Source organism: Anabrus simplex, chromosome 1 (assembly GCF_040414725.1).
Source record: "Anabrus simplex isolate iqAnaSimp1 chromosome 1, ASM4041472v1, whole genome shotgun sequence".
In the NCBI taxonomy this organism is placed as follows: Eukaryota; Metazoa; Arthropoda; class Insecta; order Orthoptera; family Tettigoniidae; genus Anabrus; species Anabrus simplex.
This window is the reverse complement of record NC_090265.1, coordinates 1219571511-1219591968: the sequence shown is the minus strand read 5'-3', so window position 1 is coordinate 1219591968 and position 20458 is coordinate 1219571511. Positions and strand designations below refer to the sequence as shown.

Below are 20458 nucleotides of genomic sequence, written 5' to 3'. Positions count from 1 at the left end.
TGCCTTGTGGCCAGATTCTCCACACTTAAAACAGAGCTTGCTTCTGTCGGGGCCTGTGCAGTTCCTTGCCAGATGTCCATATGATAGGCATCGGAAGCAGCGAGGTAACATAGTTCTAGCTCGTACTCTGCAGTATAGCCATCCTATCTTGATTCTTCCTGCTTCCAGTAGTTTCTAAGCGTCCTCGTCTTTGGTTTCGAAGATGGCAAGTTTCTGTCCCCAGCTGTTTGGTTTCGAGACCGATATTTTCAGTTCTCCATGGGGATTGCCGGAATCTCGTCTTACAGCTTCCTCCACGTCTGCGGCGGTAGTGACACCATCCATGTCTCGAATCTCCAGTGTAGTTTGGGGGATTAAAGCCTTTACATCGCCATCTCGTCCGAGGGCATCTCTCAGAGAATTACTGAATACCTCCCTATTTTCCATCTTAGTTGTTTTGTTAAATTCAAGAAGAACAGCTCCCGCTCTTGTTTTACGGATAGATCGAATGCCTGCTCCACTGTCTTCCGGCTTCACCCTGTCCCTGATATCCTTCAAAACATCAGCGAAAGTCTTACCGTTCATTGGTTTGATGATTACGGCTTCTGAACGACTCCTAGATTTAGAATGAGGTCGTTTCCCACTTTCGCTAAGCACTGTACTTTCAGGATTATTACTGGCCTGTTTCGTTGGGATATCTTTGTGCTTCCTATCCTCACTCTTCTTCTTTCTCTTCTTCTTGGACAGAAACGTTTCCCATTTTCCTTGATCTTCCTCCGAGTCATATGTCACTGGTGATATGTTGGACAATTCCTTATTCTCCTTGGTAATTGGTCTCTGCTCCTTTTCTTCTGCAGATTTCTTCCACGACATCCTGCATGTTGCTCCAGCCTCTAAAGCTTCTTCCAGCTTCATGAGGCCATTCTTTATTTCCGTTTTTAGGTTTTTGAGAGGAATAGCCATTATCTTCTTCAACAGTGTTCTTGCAGTCTCAAGATGCACCTCTTCTTTGTATTGATTCTCCATTATCTGCCGACTGATATCATCAGTCAGATTTAGGCCAATACTCCTACCATTTCGGCCATTGTGGATACTTTCCCTTGATACACCAGGGAGCTCCACCGTATCACGCAGAATGTCTGCTTCTGCCATCATGCCAATATGGGAGTCTAGTTGGCCGTGTGTTAAGTCAAGGAGATGAAGTTGTGGGTGGGTGCTGGGAGCGCTTACACTAGAAAACGATCGTCCATCTACCGCAGTATACCTTCTACATGATTTTGATCTCTGACAAGATGGCTGCTCACAACAGGATTATTTCAACGCAAACTTTTCGATATTTCACTTAATATTCTGTTGTTCCAGTTGTAATCAAACACATCTACTATGAAATGGGGCTTAAAATAACCATACAAGCTCGTTTAGGTAAGTGCCTTCACAATGTAAACCCGCTTTCTTGAGCTATTTTGTAGCTGCGAAGTTCACTTGTCTTTTCATGTCCAACAATAATAATAATAATAATAATAATAATAATAATAATAATAATAATAATAATAATAATAATAATAATAATAATAATAATAAAATTATTATTATTATTATTATTATTTTTTTTTTGTGAGGGAGTGTGGAAAATCTTTCATAAGACGCTTGTGAGGGTCCGCACTCAACAAGTGTGTGGAGATTCTTACCCACTAAAAACCACACTCCCTTTTCCCACGACGTTTATCTCCGCCCCGGAAACAGCTCTCGCATTACTTCAGGGCGGATGTCGTGCTTAATGCATCTTGTGCTTCATCTTCCTTCTTCTGCTTTACTGTCTGTCGTAATCGTCCAGGTCCTTCTTCTTCTGACGCAGAATATTTTCTACGTAGACTGCCACCTGGTCCCAAGATTCTCGACTTTGTAGCATTACTGACACGATCCCTTCTGGCGTCAATTCTCCGTGCATAACTTCTAAGCATCTTCTTTGTGGCAGCTAATGAACACACACAAAGAAAGTATGTGATACGTCATCGATATCACCGCAGTATATGCACACCGGACTAGTTGCTAGCCCTAGCCTATGAAGAAATTTTCGGAAGTATCCATGACCTGTCAAGAACTGTGTGAGATAGTAGTTCACTTCACCATGATTTCGGGCAACCCATTCGCCCAGAAAAGGTATCAGTCTTTTCGTCCATTTCCCTCTAGAATTATCTTCCCATCTTGTTTGCCATCGTTGCATTCTGCGACTAACAGCCAAAGCCTTTGCCCTTTTCCTTCCTAGCTCTTCTTGTGTGAGCCAAATTTCTTGTCTTTCGAAGGCCAACAAGTCAATAGGAGCTACTGCTGCTACTACTAGGATCGCAGGTTCTGATACTGTGCAATATGTGCAAGCAATTCGTAAAGCTGCTCTCCGTTGTACTGCCGCAATTCTTGTCCGATATTTCACAATTTTTAACGATTCAGCCCAAATTTCCGAACCGTATAGCAGTATCGATTGAACAATCGACATGAGAAGCCGCCTTTTACTAGATATCGGTCCCTTGATATTTCCCATGAGTCTACTCAGTGCAGTCACGGTTTTCGCTGCCTTATCTGTTACCCGTTGGATGTGGTCCCAATATGTAAGCTTAGTATCAAGCGTTACACCAAGATATTTTGTGCTCCTAGTTGTTTCGATGGCTATCTGTCCAATCTGCATCGGTACAACAGTATTAATCCTTTTTCTCGTCAGGAGGACAATTTCCGTTTTATGATTTGCGAGTTCTAACTTGTGATTTATCATCCATTTTTTGACACGTCGCATCACCTGATTCAATTTAAATTGAGCCAGCTCTAGGTTACGGGTTACTATCACAGCAGCCACATCATCAGCATAACCCACAAGTTTTACATCTTCTGGCATCTCCAGCCGTAACAAACCATCATACATGATATTCCAAAGGTGTGGTCCGAGAATTGAGCCTTGCGCTGCACCAGCTGTGAGCCGTTTTCTTCTCTGACCATCCTCCGTGTCATATAATAATGTATGGTCTTTCAAATAGTCTCGCAGTATATACATGAGATATAATAATAATAATAATAATAATAATAATAATAATAATGTTTTCAAGAGGGACTGTGGAAAATCTTCAAAAGACATTTGTGAATGGTCCGCACTCCACAAGTGTGTGGGATTCTTACCCACTAAAAACCACATACCCTTTGTTCTACAATTTGTATCATCACCCCAGAACTGCTGTCACATTACTTCAGTGTGATGTTGTGGTTACTTAGTCTTTCAGCCTTCTTCTTTCTTCATTGCGCCTTTATGGGTGTTCGTACGCTTCCAAATCCCTCTTCTTCTGACGAAGGACATCCTCCACATACACTGCCACCCTATCCCAGGTTTCGTAGCATCACAGCAATAATATTATCTGGTGTCAGTTCTCCCAGTTCAGTTTCGACACATCTCCTCTTTATCATCCAATATGAAGTGCATCATCAATGTCGTCACAGTATATGCATGCTGCATTACTCGCTCCACCCACTCTATGCAGGAATTTCCGGAAATATCCATGTCCTATTAGAAACTGTGTGAGGTAATAGTTGACTTCACCACGAACCCTTTCAACCCAGATATTCAAGCATGGTATCAGTCGCTTGGTCCATTTACCCCGAGTGTCACTTTCCCATCTGAGTTGCCATCGCCTCATCCATTGACTGAGGGCATGCTTCTCTGCACATTTCTTTCCCAGCTATCCTTGGGTATGCCAGATTTCTTGTCGCTCCAATACAAGTAGATCTTTTGGGGCTATTGCTGCCATCGTGAGGATTCCAGGTTCAGAAACCATGTGGCATCCACATGGAACATATAAAGCTGCTCTCCATTGTACGGCAGCTATCCTTCTCCGATACCAAGCAAATCTCAAGAATTCAACCTAGATTTCAGAGCCATACAGGAACACTGACTGTGAACCATCGACATGTGAAGGTGTCGTTTACTGGATTTCGGACCTTTAATATTTCTCATCAGTCTACTAACTGCAGTCATGTATTTTACTGCCTTATCTGTCACTCTCTGAATATGATTCCAAAATGTGAGCTTGGAGTTAAGTGTCACTCATAGATATTTTGTGCTCGTAGACGTTTCAATCACTAACTCTCCAACAGTCATTGGTACAAGAGTCTCGATCCTTATCCTCGTCACAAGAACAATCTCTGTTTTGTGTTCTGCTAGTGTTAGCCTGTGACTCATCATCCATACTTCTATGCGCCGCATCACCTGGTTCAGTTTGATTTGAGCCATCTCAACATTATGAGCCACTATCAAGGCAGCCACATCATCAGCGTAGCCTACAAGCTTCATATCCTCTGGCATCTCCAAATGTAACAAGCCATCATACATGATGTTCCAAAGATCTGGGCCAAGGATCGATCCCTGCGCTGCACCAGCCATCAGCCGTTTTGTTCTTTGTCCGTCTTCCGTATCATACAGCAGAGTGTGATTCTTGAAGTAGTTTCTCATTATGCACATAAGATACTGTGGTAGCTTGAAAGTTCCTTCAAGAGCTTCCAACATGTCGCTCCACCTTGCCGAGTTGAAAGCATTCTTCACATCCAGGGTCACAAGCAGTGTCAATTTACGGAAATGATGATTGCCCGTTTTTGCTCTTTCTGCTGTATTCACCACCTTCCACACTGCATCCATCGTCGAGTGCCCTCTCCAAAATCCATGCTGGTAAACAGATAAGTCCCCTGCTAGCTGAACTGGAGAGAATTCTGGGCTGCAGAAGTTTCTCCAGGCCTTTCCAGCTGTGTCCAGCATACATAAAGGTCTATAACCACCAGGTTGTCCTTTGCTGATCAAAACCAATCAGGCCATTTTCCATCAGGGACTAAAAACACCCTTTTGCAGGTAGTGATTCTTCATATTCAGCAACAGTTCTGGACAGAGTTCTGATATTATCTTTAGCACTTCTGCAGGTATACCATCTGGTCTTGGAGTCTTCTTGTTTCTAAGAGAGCTAACAGCTCTGTTAAGCTCTTCTGCTATGAAGAGGGGTATATCATCCAGTTCTTTTTCATCATCACATTCAATCCTCTCTGGATGGTCGGGGAATAGTGTATCCACAATTTCTTTAATGGTTTGCAGATCCATGCTCGGGTTTGAAAATGTCCCGAGTTTCTTCATTACAATCTTATAACCTATTCCCCGTGGATCATCATCTACTTCCTTAGCCAGTGCCCACCATTTATCGGCTTTTCTCTTTCTAATTGCGTTACGGAGTTCCTTCTTCGCTGACTTGAACTCCGCTGAGAATGAGGTATTCTCTGGACTGCCTCTCATCCTCTGAGCTTGCGTTGAACTCACAGACAATTCCTTCTCAGTTCAGCAATCTCTTCGGTCCACCAGTACACTGGGGGCTTGCTAGTTCGTGGTCTCTTTTGGAAAATTGAGACATTGCATGCTTTCTGCATTAGCTGCATGGTGAGGTCAACACATACACCAGCTGCTTCTTTCCCTGTACAGCCGAAACATTTTTCTGTTATGTTCTCCATTCCATTCTGTATTACAACAAGAATCTTTTCCTCATTGATACCGGCTATGCTCCACCATGCTGACCTGCGCAAGATGTTTCTTACTTGAGGAGCTTCCTGGAGCAGTCAAAAGATGATATATTGGTGATCACTCCCCGTATAGTTCTCAATCACTTGCCATTCCGTAATCTTAGGCGCAATATCCTCCGATGAGAAGGTTACATCCGGTATTGTTCCCTGACATCCAGGCCGTCGAAATATTGGCACATTTCCAATGTTGTTGACCACCAAACCCGTTCTGGCTGCCACATCCATTATATGTCGTGCTCTGGAGTCTGTTTGTGGCATGCCCCATTCCAACGCTTGAGCATTAAAATTACCAGCTACCACTAGTCTGTTTTCCATTCCGCATAATGCATCCTCAAGGCCATCAAGTTTCATCTGAAAGTTTGGCATAAAATAACAGCTTACCATAGTGATTCTCCCAATCTGTACCCAAAAAAACCCATCTTCGCTTCCATGCTCTGTTATTGAAAATTTTCCTAGATCTGGTATCCAAATTGCAGCTGTTCCAAGATTATCCACAAACCACCTTGGATGGTTCCTCTCTTAATATGGTTCGCTAATAATGACAACGTCTGCTTCCATCTCATAAATCAGCTGTGTCAGAAGGTCGTTAACTGTTTGACTCCTGTGCATGTTTGCTTGAAGGATTGGTGTCATTTGCTGTGATTTTTGGCCTTTTCAATAACTTCACAGAATATTGTGCATGCACCCGATCCAGGAACATGATTTCGTTTAGCTTCATTGACACCCTTGTCTGTACAAAGCATGCATCGCGGATTATTCTTTTTGCAGTCTACTGCCTTATGACCAGCTTCTCCTCTCTTAAAACAGAGCTTACTTCTGTCAGGGCCTGTGCAGTTTCTTGCCAGGTGTCCGTATGATAGGCATTGAAAGCAGCGAGGTAACGTGGTTCTAGCACGTACTCTGCAGTATAGCCATCCTACCTTAATTCTTCCTGCTTCCAGTAGTTTCTGAACATCCTCATCTTTAGTTTAGAATGGCAAGTTTCTGTCCCCAGCTGTTTGGTTTTGTAACCGATATTTTCAGCTCGCCATGAGGATTTCCAGAATCTCATCTTACAGCTTCCTCCACATCTGCAGCGGTATTGACGCCATCCATGTCTCGAATCTCCAGTGTAATTCGGGGGATTAAAGCCTTTACATCGCCATCTTCTCTGAGGGCATCTCTCAGAGATTTACAGAATATCTACCTGTTTTCAGTCTGTGTTGTTTTATTGAACTCAAGAAGAACAACCCCAGCTCTTATTTTGCGAATAGATCGGATGCCTGCTCCACTGTCGTCTGGCTTCACCCTGTTCCCAGTATCCTTCAAAACATCAACGGAAGTCTTACTGTTCATTGGTTTGATGATTACGGCTTCTGAACGACTTCTTGATTTAGAATAAGGTTGTTTTCCACTCTCACTAACCACTGTACCTTCAAGATCGTTTCCGGCCCGTTTTGTTGGAATATCTTTGTGCTTCCTATCCTCACTCTTTCTCTTCTTCTTGGATAGAGCCTTTTCCCACTTTCCTTGGTCTTCCTCCATGTCATTTATCACTGGTGATGTCCTGGACAATTCTTTGTTCTCCGTGGCAGTTGATCTCTGCTTCAGTTCTTCTGTAGATTTCTTCCATGACATCTTACATATTACTCCAGCCTCTAAAGCTTCTTCCAACTTCATGAGGCCATTTTTTATTTCCCATTTTAGATTCTTAAGAGGAATAGCCATGATGTACTTCAACAGTGATCTTGCAGACTCAAGATGCACCTCTCCTTCATACTGTTTCTCCGCGTTGTGCCGACTGATATCATCAATCAGATTTAAGTCAATGCTCCTACCGTTTCCGACATTGTGGATGCTTCCCCTTGATACTCCAGACAGCTCTACTGTATCACACTGAATTTCTGCTTCTGCCATCATGCCAATGAGGGAGTCTAATTGGTCGTGACTTGAACCGAGGGGATGGTGTCTTGAGTGAGCGCTAGGAGTGCTTGCACTGGAAAATGATCGTCTATCTACTGCAGTGCTTCTTCTGCGTGATTTTGATCTTTGGAAAAATGGCTGCTCACAACAAGATTATTTCACCACAAGCTTTCCAATATTTCACTCAATATTCTGTCATCCCAATTGTAAACAAATACATCTACCATACAATGGAGCTTAAAATAACGGTACAAACCTGCTTCGGTAAGTACCTTCACATTATAAACTCACTTTCTTGAGCTATCCTGTAGCTTTGAAGTTCACGTGTACTTTTTACAATAATAATAATATTGTGTGGCTTTCGGAGAGGCCTGGGGCAGGTCTTTCGAGTTGACACTGTATAGGTAACCTGCAATAACATACTCCTCTGAAGCATATTAAAGTAGGAAAGATCAGAATGTTAAGATAAGGTACAATTCAAGAGGACAAATTGGAGCAAATATTTATTTGTAGGAAGAGGAACTAGCAATTGAAGTAATTTACTAAGCAAGATGTTTGATAAATGTTCAAATTCCTTGAAATCATTTAAGAAAAGATGAGATAGACAATGATAGGGAACTTGCAGTCTGGGTGACAGCCCTAAAACAGATCTCTCATGATTGATGATGACTGTATTATAAACATTCCAGGGAATTTGTTGTTAGCAGTAAAAGGGAGAATAAGGAGAATAGCAATAGATATTACTAATGCAATTACACCTCCTAATTTATTAGGGTTTGATTGTAGGAATGCATGAGCAAAGAGAAAGTATCATTCTGGTTGAATATGTACTGGTGTTATTAAAGGATTGGCAGATGTGAAATTATCAGGGTCTCTTAGTGATAGGGAATGATAGGATGATAGGATGAAAGAGAGGGACAGACAAATTTGAGGATAAACTGAATGACATGCTGGTGTTGGTAGAGGGGGTAGAGTAACAGAAAACAGAGACAAGGAAATATATTAAAACATACATTTTCCTGTTCTCATTATCATCCATAGTCAGCAGATGATGTTAATGAATGTGAACTTCAGTGAGTAAAATATTATCAAGCTATAGTAATATTGTGTATTATTCTAGGGTGTAGTGGCTACCTTCCAGAAAACTACACAGAAAGAACAGCAGAATCAGACGCCTGGACCCTTCATAGGTGAGGTACAAGTCTTCAATTGTTTTCCCCCTTTCAAATTGTCATTACCATTTCTTGTTTTGTAACTTTTACTGACTATCTCTTGAAAGGAAGATTAGGAAAGATTACAACATATAAAGACAAGGACATGACATTAAACATATTAAGCTTCATGAAGTAAAATTCAAAAATAGACTGCTGATTTAAAGTTCCTAGTCTTCCAATTGAATTTTTCAAAATAGCTGAAGTAGTTAATATTTTTCAGTATTGTTGACATGATTTCAAATTTTTTCTGCTTTTTTATATGATTAGTATACCAGGCAAAGTATTCACTGGCATCTTGGAAGGGAGGGTGCGATCAGTCGTTGAGAGGAAGTTGGATGAAAACCAGTGTGGTTTCAGACCACAGAGAGGCTGCCAGGATCAGATTTTCAGTATGCACCAGGTAATTGAAAAATGCTACGAGGAGAATAGGCAGTTGTATTTATGTTTCGTAGATCTAGAGAAAGCATATGACAGGGTACCGAGGGAAAAGATGTTCACTATACTGGGGGACTATGGAATTAAAGGTAGATTATTAAAATCAATCAAAGGCATTTATGTTGACAATTGGGCTTCAGTGAGAATTGATGGTAGAATGAGTTCTTGGTTCAGGGTACTTACAGGGGTTAGACAAGGCTGTAATCTTTCACCTTTGCTGTTCGTAGTTTACATGGATCATCTGCTGAAAGGTATAAAATGGCAGTGAGGGATTCAGTTAGGTGGAAATGTAGTAAGCAGTTTGGCCTATGCTGATGACTTGGTCTTAATGGCAGACTGTGCCGAAAGCCTGCAGTCTTATATCTTGGAACTTGAAAATAGGTGCATTGAGTATGGTATGAAAATTAGCCTCTCGAAGACTAAATTGATGTCAGTAGGTAAGAAATTCAACAGAATTGAATGTCAGATTGGTTATACAAAGCTAGAACAGGTCGACAATTTCAAGTATTTAGGTTGTGTGTTCTCCCAGGATGGTAATATAGTAAGTGAGATTGAATCAAGATGTAGTAAAGCTAATGCAGTGAGCTTGCAGTTGCGATCAGCAGTATTCTGTAAGAAGGAAGTCAGCTCCCAGATGAAACTATCTTTACATCGGTCTGTTTTCAGACCAACTTTGCTTTACTGGAGCGAAAGCTGGGTGGACTCAGGATATCTTATTCATAAGTTAGAAGTAACAGACATGAAAGTAGCAAGAATGATTGTTGATACAAACAGGTGGGAACAATGGCAGGAGGGTACTCGGAGTGAGGAGATAAAGGCTGATTTAGGAATGAACTTGATGGATAAAGCTGTACGCATAAACCGGCTTCGGTGGTGGGGTCATGTGAGGCGAATGGAGGAGGATAGGTTACCTAGGAGAATAATGGACTCTGCTATGGAGGCTAAGAGAAGTAGAGGGAGACCAAGACGACGATGGTTAGACTCAGTTTTTAATGATTTAAAGATAAGAGGTATAGAACTAAATGAGGCCACAACACTAGTTGCAAATCGAGGATTGTGGCGACGTTTAGTAAATTCACAGAGGCTTGCAGACTGAACGCTGAAAGGCATAACAGTCTATAATGATAATGTATGTATGTATGTATGTATGTATGTATGTATGTATGTATGTATGTATGTATGTATGTATGTATGTATGTATATGGAGTGAGATTTTATTTCAAATGACAAAATAGACCAAATGGCAGAAGTATGTATTTTACGAGCTGAAGTACCTGTCGTTGACGGGATAATTACTTAGCATGTGAATGATTAAATTTTTTGTCCACCCCTCATGTTGTTCCCAAGATTTTGAGGCACGTAAGTGGGCATGCCTTTGCCTGTCAGTGGCTTGTAGTGACGTACTCGCTTCCTTGCTCTCTGTGGCCCTTAACAGTTTCGTGTGTTTTGTTTTGTATTATTGCTGATCTTGATTTGATCTCTTCCTTCCGGTGTAAAGAGAGCTAAGTATCGAGTTCCAATATTGCAGGCCTTCACATCTAGTTTTCTTTTGACTTCGATATGAGGCCATCCAATGTAAAGGGAGTCCTCCTTCCTCCTTTCATTATGTTCCTTCACGACTTTTTCTTATTTCGATAGTCATCTTTACAATTTTTCTTGCCAATATGCAGTGATGAGCATGTGCTTTTTTCACCTTTTGACAATCATGACAAAAGCAACACCATCACCAGTTAACACGACTGAACAGTATTTCCATGTTAGCGAGTAAGCAACAAAAGTCTAAATTATGAATACCTCTGTGGTGTGGTAAAACTGTACGAGACATAAATGGTCGGGAAATTTTATTATTTACAACTTTTGTTATGTTGTATTTGTCAGTAGGACCACTAATAACAACTATATTTGAAAATTAAATTTTAGGCCATTCCCTAACTACCATTTGACCCAGCGTGATTACAATTATTGATAGCCTAGACTGTAGTGCCTTATTCCCAACATTGCATACCGATTTTCATTAAAGTTTGTTTAGCCATTTTCTCGTGGTTTGGCGTTGATATGACTAAGCATCAAAAAATGTAAATTCATGAATATCTCTGTTATCATAGCTGGTACTGTAAAACTGTATAAGACCTAACTGATAGTAAATTGTATTATCTATAACTTTCATTCTGTAGTGTTTATCGATAGGACCACTAATAAAGATATTTGAGAATTAAATTTTAGGACTTCTGCTAAACTACTATTTCACCCAGCCTGAATAAAATTATTGATAGCCTAGGTTGTAGTGGCTTATTTCCCAATATTGCATACCGATTTTTATTAAATTTTGTTCAGCCATTTTCTCGTGGTTTGTCGTTGATATGGACTAAGCATCAAAAAAATCTAAATTCATGAATATCTCTGTGATATTGTGGATAGAAGAAAGGTAGGCAGTTCCCTTCACTTCTTTATTCTGTGAGGTTTGCTTAGTCCCTCTGGGATGCAGAGCTCTATAAATCTGTACATCACTGTAACCATTTATCCTTCAACATGACTCTGAGTATGTCCATCTCTACCTGGATAGTGGATGGCTCACAAATTTGTTTTGTTCTCATGGTGAGTGTTGTCAGAATACCCTACTTTTGTGCTGGATGGTGGTGAGAATCTGCATGGAGATAGCGATCTGAGTGGGTGGGCTTACAATCAATGGTGTGTTCTAGGGAGCCACCCGGTTTCTTTTTCACTAGAATATCGCAGAATGGAAGGCATCTGTTCAAATATATCTCCATAGTGAATTTAATGGAAGGATTCTGACGTGGTAAACTTACTCATGGTTTTTATTCATGAATATCTCTATTATCATAGCTGGTACTGTAAAACTGTATAAGACCTAAGTGATAGTATATTGTATTATCTATAACTTTCATTGTGTAGTGTTTATCGATAGGACCACTAATAAAGATATTTGAGAATTAAATTTTAGGACTTCCCCTAAACTACTATTTCACCGAGCCTGAATAAAATTATTTATAGCCTAGATTGTAGTGCCTTGTTTCCCAATGTTGCATACTGATTTTCATTAAATTTTGTTCATCTACTCTCTTGTGATGCATGTACACATATACAGACAGACAGATAGACAGAGATGACGAAAAATTAAAAATTGCATTTCCTTGTTGCTTTGGACATGACCAAACAGAAATACCATTCTGTTTTAATTCTGAGCAATGTACAGACAAAACTCTTATTTTATATATATATAGATGACCATTCATTACAATATTTGCATTGTAATAATAATCTTTGGTAGTCTTTGGGAGTATATATATATATGACTTATCACTTCCTTTTTCCTTTCCATTACTTTGATCTGTTAGATTCCTTTTCTCCATCTGTGTTTGTCCAGCTGTGATGACCTTACATCAACTACTGTATCTATTTTTAATTTCACTTCATGAAGTCATTAGTAGCGGGTAAACCATAGACTTAACTGACATGAGGAAATGCGTTTCAGGCACTGATCATCTAGTGCATAACAAAGCATCAACGCGAAGATCCATGGTAGGCCTAGCAAGCCAGTGGTAGTGTCTTCGAATTGCTTTCAACAATCAAACGAGCCTCGGATGGAGATCAAAAATAATACCAAAATTGACAAAGTCTTCGAGCAGATCTGGCAGGTATGACGGCCAACATGGCTCCTATGAAAGACAGATATGTCTGAAGAACAATGTAAGAATTCGGACTATGAATATTTTGACCCTGACTGGAAAAACTGAAGAACTTATCGATATGATGAAGAGTAAAAATCTGTCCATATTGGGAATGAGTGAAACAAAATGGAGAAAGGCAGGTAGCAAGATTCTCAGAGATGGCTACAAATTAGTATGGAGTGGACACAAGGAAGAGGCCAGAAATGGTGTAGCTTTCCTGATAACAAAAGACATGGACGCCATTACCAAAGTATCCTATAAGAATGATAGGATCATTAAATTACCTATGCAGCTGGAGTCCACAAATTACACGGTAGTGCAGGTATATGCACCACAGGTTGGATGTAGTGCTCAAGAGAAGGAACAATTCTGTCAAGATCTAGAAGATATAATTGATGAAGAAAATGTCATCATCATTGGGGACTTAAATGCACAAGTTGGGACAGACAGACTTGGTTATGAGGAAATCATTGGACCACATGGGTTTGGGAACAGAAATGCAGAAGGTGAACAACTGCTTGATTTGTGCAGAAGAAATGGATTGATCATCAAAAATACCTTCTTCCAAAAACAAGACAGCCACAAGATAACAAGATATAGCTGGGATGGAAAACATATGTCTCTCATTGACTATATCATCACTAACATCACTAACTGATGTCAAAGTTATCCCCAGTGAGAGTATGGACAGTGAGATTATTGATTGCAGACCTAAATCATGTGGCTAACACAGCTCTGAAGAAAAGAAAAAGAAAACGTAAAGTGAAGACTTGGAAATTAGAAGAAACCAAGCTGAAGGAAGAATATAAAATAAGGATACAGGGACACTTACCAAAAGGAGCAATGAATACAGTAGAAGAAGAATGGAAAATTTTTAAGGATACTTTGGTGGATGAAGCTAAAGACCTTTGTGGAGTAACAGGATCGACCATGAAAGAAAAAGAGACACCTTGGTAGAATGACAGAGTCAGATTGGCTATAAAAGAGAGTAATTGGGCAAAAAAGATGATAGACAAAGAAAAGCAAAGAGATGCACAAGATCCAGATGGCCAAGAAATAACTAAACTACAGGAACTCTACAGGGCAAAAAAACTTACAGCTAAGAGAAAGAGAAAAAATGGAATGAGTTTGTGGAAAAGTTGGAAGAGGAGAGCAGAGGAAACAAGAAACTTCTTTACAGAGTAATTAAAAACAAGCAAAATAATCTAGTAGACATCAAGGTGATAGAGCACGGCAGTGGATCAGTAGTACAAGAGGAAGATGGAATCAGGAGAGAATTCAAGACCTTCTTTGACAAGCTCCTGAATGGAGAAGCATCAAATGTAATTCAAAACAGAGAAAAATCTGGAAAAAGTGAAGAGCCCAGTAAAAATATGGAGCCACCAATCACATGGCTGGAGATAGAGAAGAGCCTTAAAAGTATGAAGAAAGGGAAAGCTGCAGGAATAGATGAGTTAAGTGTGGACATGTTAAGAGCAGGAGGAACCCGAGCAATTTAGACTCCTAAATATAGTATGGCAGAAAAATACCATCCCAGAAGACTGGAAGAAAGGTATAATTATACCTATATTCAAGAAAGGCAGCAGACGGAATTGTACCAACTACCGTGGCGTCACTCTACTCTCTCATGGACTACAAATTCTGGAAAAAATTATAGAGAATAGACTATAGAGAAATTGTAGAACCACTTTTAGAAGAGGAACAATATGGCTTTAGGCCTGGAAGATCAACAACAGATCTTATATTTGCTGTCAGGATGCTGATGGAAAAACATTGGGAAAAAGAGAAGCCTTTATATCTACTGTTCCTTGACATAGAAAAGGCCGATGATAGCATACCAAGGGAGCTTATTTGGGAGTGCCTGAGAAAGCTCGAAGTTCGAGTCAGTCTAATTTCAAACGTTAAGGTGCTTTACGAGAAAACCAGAAGCTGTGTACAAGTCGGTTCTGGACTGTCAGACTGGTTTGAGACACAAAGGGGAGTACAACAAGGTAGTGCTTTGTCGCCCCTATTATTTATCATTGTAATGGATACCATATTAAAGGCGCTAAAAGAAAAGGGGCAACAAGACTTAAAAGCATTTGCATTTGCAGATGACGTAGTAATTTGGGGTAACTCAGAGAAAGATGCAGAAGAGAGACTGCAGGTATGAAGTCAGGAGTTTGAGAGGTATGAATTAAACATCAACAAGGCTAAAATGGTGGTGTTGAAGGTACAGAAGGGTGACAATCAGCCAGAAATCATGCTAAATTGCACTAAGCTGGACAGTGTGACAGAATTTAAATACTTGGGTAGTATAATGTCCAAGGATAACTTAGCTAAATATGAAGTAAACAGGCAAATCAGCAAAGCAATACAATTTTACTTCCAAGTAAGACAGCTACAATGGGATAAACAAGTACCATTCAAAACCAAGATGACACTGTATAAATCATACTACACCCCTATCCTCACATACATCCTGGAAACCACTACATTAACAAGAAAGGACAACACGAAACTCCAAGCAGCAGAAATGAAGTTCCTACGCACAATGATCCAGAAGACCAGGAGGGATAAAATCAGGAATGAAAGTTAGAGAAGACGTAGGACTAGAAGACTCCTTACTCCAGAAGATCCAAAAGTCAAGACTGAAGTGGTTTGCTCATGTAAAAAGAATGAGTGCCAACAGGTCTGCAACAAAGGAGTATGAAAGAGAAATCAGGGGAAAGAGACCAGTGGGCAGACCTAGAGAAAAATGGACAGACTTAGTGAAGAAGGGTGTAGAGGAGGGAGGTCAGGATTGGGAACGGATTGTTAACGAAGAATGGTTCATGGACAGAACAAAATGAAAGGGGCTCGTATACCACACCTGGAAAACTGGAGTTGGTCAACGATGATGATGATGATGATGATGATGATGATGATGATGATGATGATGATGATGTAATTAGCTTAATGTTAGATGTTAAGCTTCTGTGGTTTGGTTAGTTATTTAGTTCTTCTGGATTGAACCACATTTTTGTTTCACATGCCTTATGTACAGTTCACTGATGTTTCAAGTGCATTGCAGTATTCTTTGTCAAGGCAACTAATGTACCCCTACTTGATCCAAGGTATCAGTCTCCCCAGGAAGCTACAATCAATTACAAATGTTGTTGCTATACCTCACCTTTAAATAGCCTCCTCTCCCTCTGGCTGTAAGTCCCCATGGGGCATCTTGAAACATCTGGAATATACGTCTCACTCGGTAGACAGCTGAGAGTTACTGGTGCTGTTAGGTAACTTTAGGGTTTGTCCTGTATTTTCATGCTCTGGCCTGCATATTGTAATCTGTGCATAATAGGCATTCAAGAATGCTGATTTTGTAGCCTTGTTCTTAGAAATTAGGGTCAAAGCTCCATTGTGGGTGGTTGCCAATGATCATACTTATTTTCTTGTACAGTACTTCCCATAAGTATGGGTTGCCTCTTATGACAAAGTATACAAATTAATATTGTATGTATCTTATACAAAAGATTGTGGAAATTTATTGTCAAAGACTTGACATTGTTGACAGTTTCAAATACCTAGGGAGTGAATTAATGCAGAATGCAAGGCTGGATATGCAGATTAACAAGAGGTGCAACAGGGCAGAGGATGAAGGAGGAAAGAATACCAAAACACATGATGGAAATGAAGTTGGAGGGAAAGAGAGTGAAAGGGAGACTTAAAACAAGGTGGATTGATTCAGTAAAGTGGAGTGCAAGAAGAAGAAACCTGGACTGGGACAAAGTGATGGATGAGGAATGGTGGAAAGAGGGAGGAATGTGGAGAAGGGCCATAAATGCTCCAGCCCGGCAAGGGTTGGATAAGGGGAAAGGAGGATGAAGATCTTCTACAAAAGATTAAGAGAGAGTTCTAAATAATATAAAGATGGTGACGTGTACTGCAATGCATTCACTTGCTGAAGCCAAGTTTTATCCCTGTTGCCACATTAGCAAAACCATCAGCGAGAGCCACCTAGCACAGAATAAGGTAGAACACATCATCACTGTTGCAGGAGTTGAAGCCAATGGACACGTGGCTTTCTTTTTCCGACAGCTAAAACATTATAGACTGGTTGCCTGTCTATTATTGATCAATTTATAATGTTTAAAGTAAATACAGTAATTCCATATTATGATTTGAGTTGATTGAGATGTTGAAAGCAGTTGAAACAAACAGGAAGGTATGTACTTAGGAAAGAAAATCATCACTTTGTATATACATGACTTGAAATTGAAAATTATGGTCAAATTAGCTACAGAAGTTTTGGAAACAGCAATAGCCTCTACTTTGGTACAACTCAACTTGCGAGATATAGACATATTTTCAAATATCACTTTCTTCAAATGTCAGTGCCAGCAGGATTTTATGTCTGCGCTGTTTCCAAACCCTGCTCAGTCAGTTTTAAAATATCATTTTCTATGGCCCAAAATTAGATTTTTATAATAGGAAATTATGTAAGTGCTGTAGATTTATTCCAATTTATATCACGGGAAAAAAAAAAAAAAAATAATAATAATAATAATAATAACAATAATAATAATGAGAAGAAGAAGAATGGCTTCTAAAACTTAGCAGTTGAGAACTGGGCTAAAATGACATAATTAAGATTTCATAAAACCAGATTTCAAAACATGTTGAGCAATATTTATTTTGTTTTCCTTTGCTTCCAAATCTGAATTCAGTTTCTTTTCCAAAAGTTGTAGAATATGTTAACGTCATCAACCAACAGGTTCTGAACATTTTCGAAGGTGTCATTGTAACGTACATTAGAGCTGACTACGTAGAATGCATTGATGTTAATGAAGCAGTTCATTATCCTGTTGAATTTCTTAATCCTTCAGCCGTGCCATCTCACAAGTTAGACATAAAAGTTGGATGTGTTGTAATATTCTTCGTCACTCTCTAAATACTAATGCTGGTTGTGCAGCATAATGAGATTGACTGTGGTAAATCTAGACAAAAGTATTGATCATGCAGAAATTCTGATGGGCTTAACTTCAGGAAGAATGTGTATTTAATTCCATCTATAGATTTGCAAATTCTGACATCCTATTCATTCTTCTTCTAAATTTATTATTCTTTTTCACATTTAACAAGCCACAGGGACAACGTTGTGATAAATCTCTCTACTCCGGTGTTTGTCTGTGGACATCTGTATGGAACCTTCTCAAGAGTTCACAGATCCATAGCTGTCAAATTACAACTCCCATCTACAGCTACACTCAGTATGGTTCATACGGAATTTTCATAATACCTTTTATGATTCTATACATTTAACATGCGTGTAACATAAGAAGTGTAAGTTTTTCCCTTAGATATATTAGCATGTTCATTTCAATTTTCCAATTGCATTTTACGTGCTAATTTTGGCTTTCAAAAACAGGCTTACATACTAGTGTGACATAATTCATAAAACTTGCAACTACACCTTTTGTGTATTTTACATGTAATTCCAAATTAAGTGGCATCTTTATATCATGGTGTTTGTCATCATCACAGCTACAATAGCCTTGATTTTCAAAACAAGCTGAACAAAAGTGATATTTGAAGATTTGTCTATATCTCGCAAGTTGTGCTGTACCAAAGCAGAGGCTATTGCTGTAGACTTGTTGGCACCTTACAGTGTTTGTGGTTCTTGTGAATACCTGCAACAAAAAAATATCTTTTTGGTCTGCTACTGATGCTTCAAGTCACAAAAACAAAAACTTACTTTTATGTTTGCAGGCATTTCCACTTTTCAGCAGTTGTCTGTTCTCAGATGCCACATCTCCTTACACTGCCAGTCTTCTTCAGAAAGATCTCTCCTCTCCATAGCTTTAGCTATTGTTCCCCTCCAGTTTGCCTTTAGTCTCCCTTGACATTATCTCCCTGGTAGAGACTAAGCAAACACTGTGGTCATTGCTGTTCCTCCATCTGTCAGACATCTCCATACCATCTCCTATCTGTAACTGGTTCTTCTGCATTTTACATTGAAATGCATTTATTTCTGCTTCCCCCATTTGGAGGCTGCCAAAAAAGACAAAGCTTACATATTCTTATTAAGGCTGAAGATGTCCTAGATCAAGGACGAAACATGTCCTCCTTGACATATAACTGTATATTCCTTTAATAAGTGAATACATTGTTTGGTAAACAGGCAGAAGAGGATCCATTTCCAATGTTAAGGTTCTCCAACGGCTGTGGAGTGAGGAAAGCAACGGGAAACTACCTCACTCTTCATTTCCCTAGTACGCCTCTTCAGTGATGCCTAGGCCATCTATGACAGCTGATGGCAGAGCTGTTGAGGATCCCACCAACAGAATCGCTGATGGACTGAACATACATACAACGGCTGTGGAGGTGGAAGATGATAAAGCCAGACAGACTGGCTATAAAGGCGCTACTCAACTAATTTGGAGTCTGCGGCAGTCCATTGCAGTTTTGGAGCTTGCTACTGCCTCTCTTATACTATATGTGCCGCGGTGAAAGGTTCTGAAATCATAGTGTGTAGGCCTCCTCCCTGCTAGTTGAGGTCCACCTTAACACATTCACTGCGTATTAGCAGAGCGTGACATACCCGCCAACCTTAGACAAATATTTGTGTGGGACTCTTTAAAAGTTATAATTATCGAAGTTTTATACGTTGGTAGGATGAGTTCTATCGAACTTGTGGACTTATCCCACTCACATGCCTGGTGCGTGACCCGCACGGTGGTTGAAATAGAGAAGTAATACTGGTCACCAGATCACACGCCACGCGCGTTGGTAGATTCCTGTGCATTATTTACCACGGATAGCAAACAGATGCATAAAGTATGTTACAGACATAAATATATTCATATTTACACTTCTCTATTGCAGAATTTGACAAACAAAAATGAAATACTTTAGCTAATTGGGTGGGTCTCATGATGAAGGAACCATCTGAAAAATTATAAATAAAACGATAACATAAGCATCACGACGCAGTCAAAAATTATTACTGTACGTTCTTCCAAGTTACTTATAAATGTGATGCAGGAATAAATAACAATTAGAAGTTCTTTCATGTTATACACATATATGATGCAAGAATATATGACAATTACAAGTTCAGTTCTTTTACTGAACATATTGCAATAGTGGAATTTATTTATTTCAAAAGCAGAATCACTCGTAATTCTCTTAAATAATTAATAAACAGAAAATCCAGTGTCTTACCTCACATTGAAGTGGTCTTGCTGCTCGAAGATCCCATAAATGAATGATGACGTATGACGACAACTCTGGAGAGGAAATACGCGGGAAACAGAATATGCATGCGCAAATATGGCTACGGATGAATCTGCTAGTAGGCTGGACTTACACAATGTGTGGGATGACAATTAGAGCCTTTCTTACTATACGAGAAACCTGCGATTCCCATTTCCTAGCAACTGTCCCATGATGCGCTAGGCGCGTGCTCCGCACGTGCTTATAAAGTAGCGTCACGTGCCCAGCGCGTGATCCGCACTGAACGTGTTAAACAAAGTCATGCCTGTGGCATTTTCTCCTTCTACTCCTACAAAGTCCAACGGCAATGAGATAAAGATGGCAGAAGCAGATTTAGGGTGAAATCGGGAGCTTCTAGTCTGGACCTGCACGTTGGCGGCAGATGTGTGATGGTCGCCTTTCCTTAGT

The 20458-nt window shown here is 39.9% G+C and overlaps 1 protein-coding gene across 2 annotated transcripts in view; it reads left to right on the top strand.

The window, feature by feature from the left end:
- The window catches only part of Epp (Ecdysteroid phosphate phosphatase), a 158943-nt gene that overhangs the window by 68107 nt on the left and 70378 nt on the right, over positions 1-20458 (top strand). For both annotated transcript variants that reach the window (XM_067137574.2, XM_067137575.2), the window contains exon 6: positions 8594-8663. In XM_067137574.2, coding sequence (XP_066993675.2) covers positions 8594-8663 — 70 coding nt within the window. The remainder of the gene's footprint in view (positions 1-8593; positions 8664-20458) is intronic.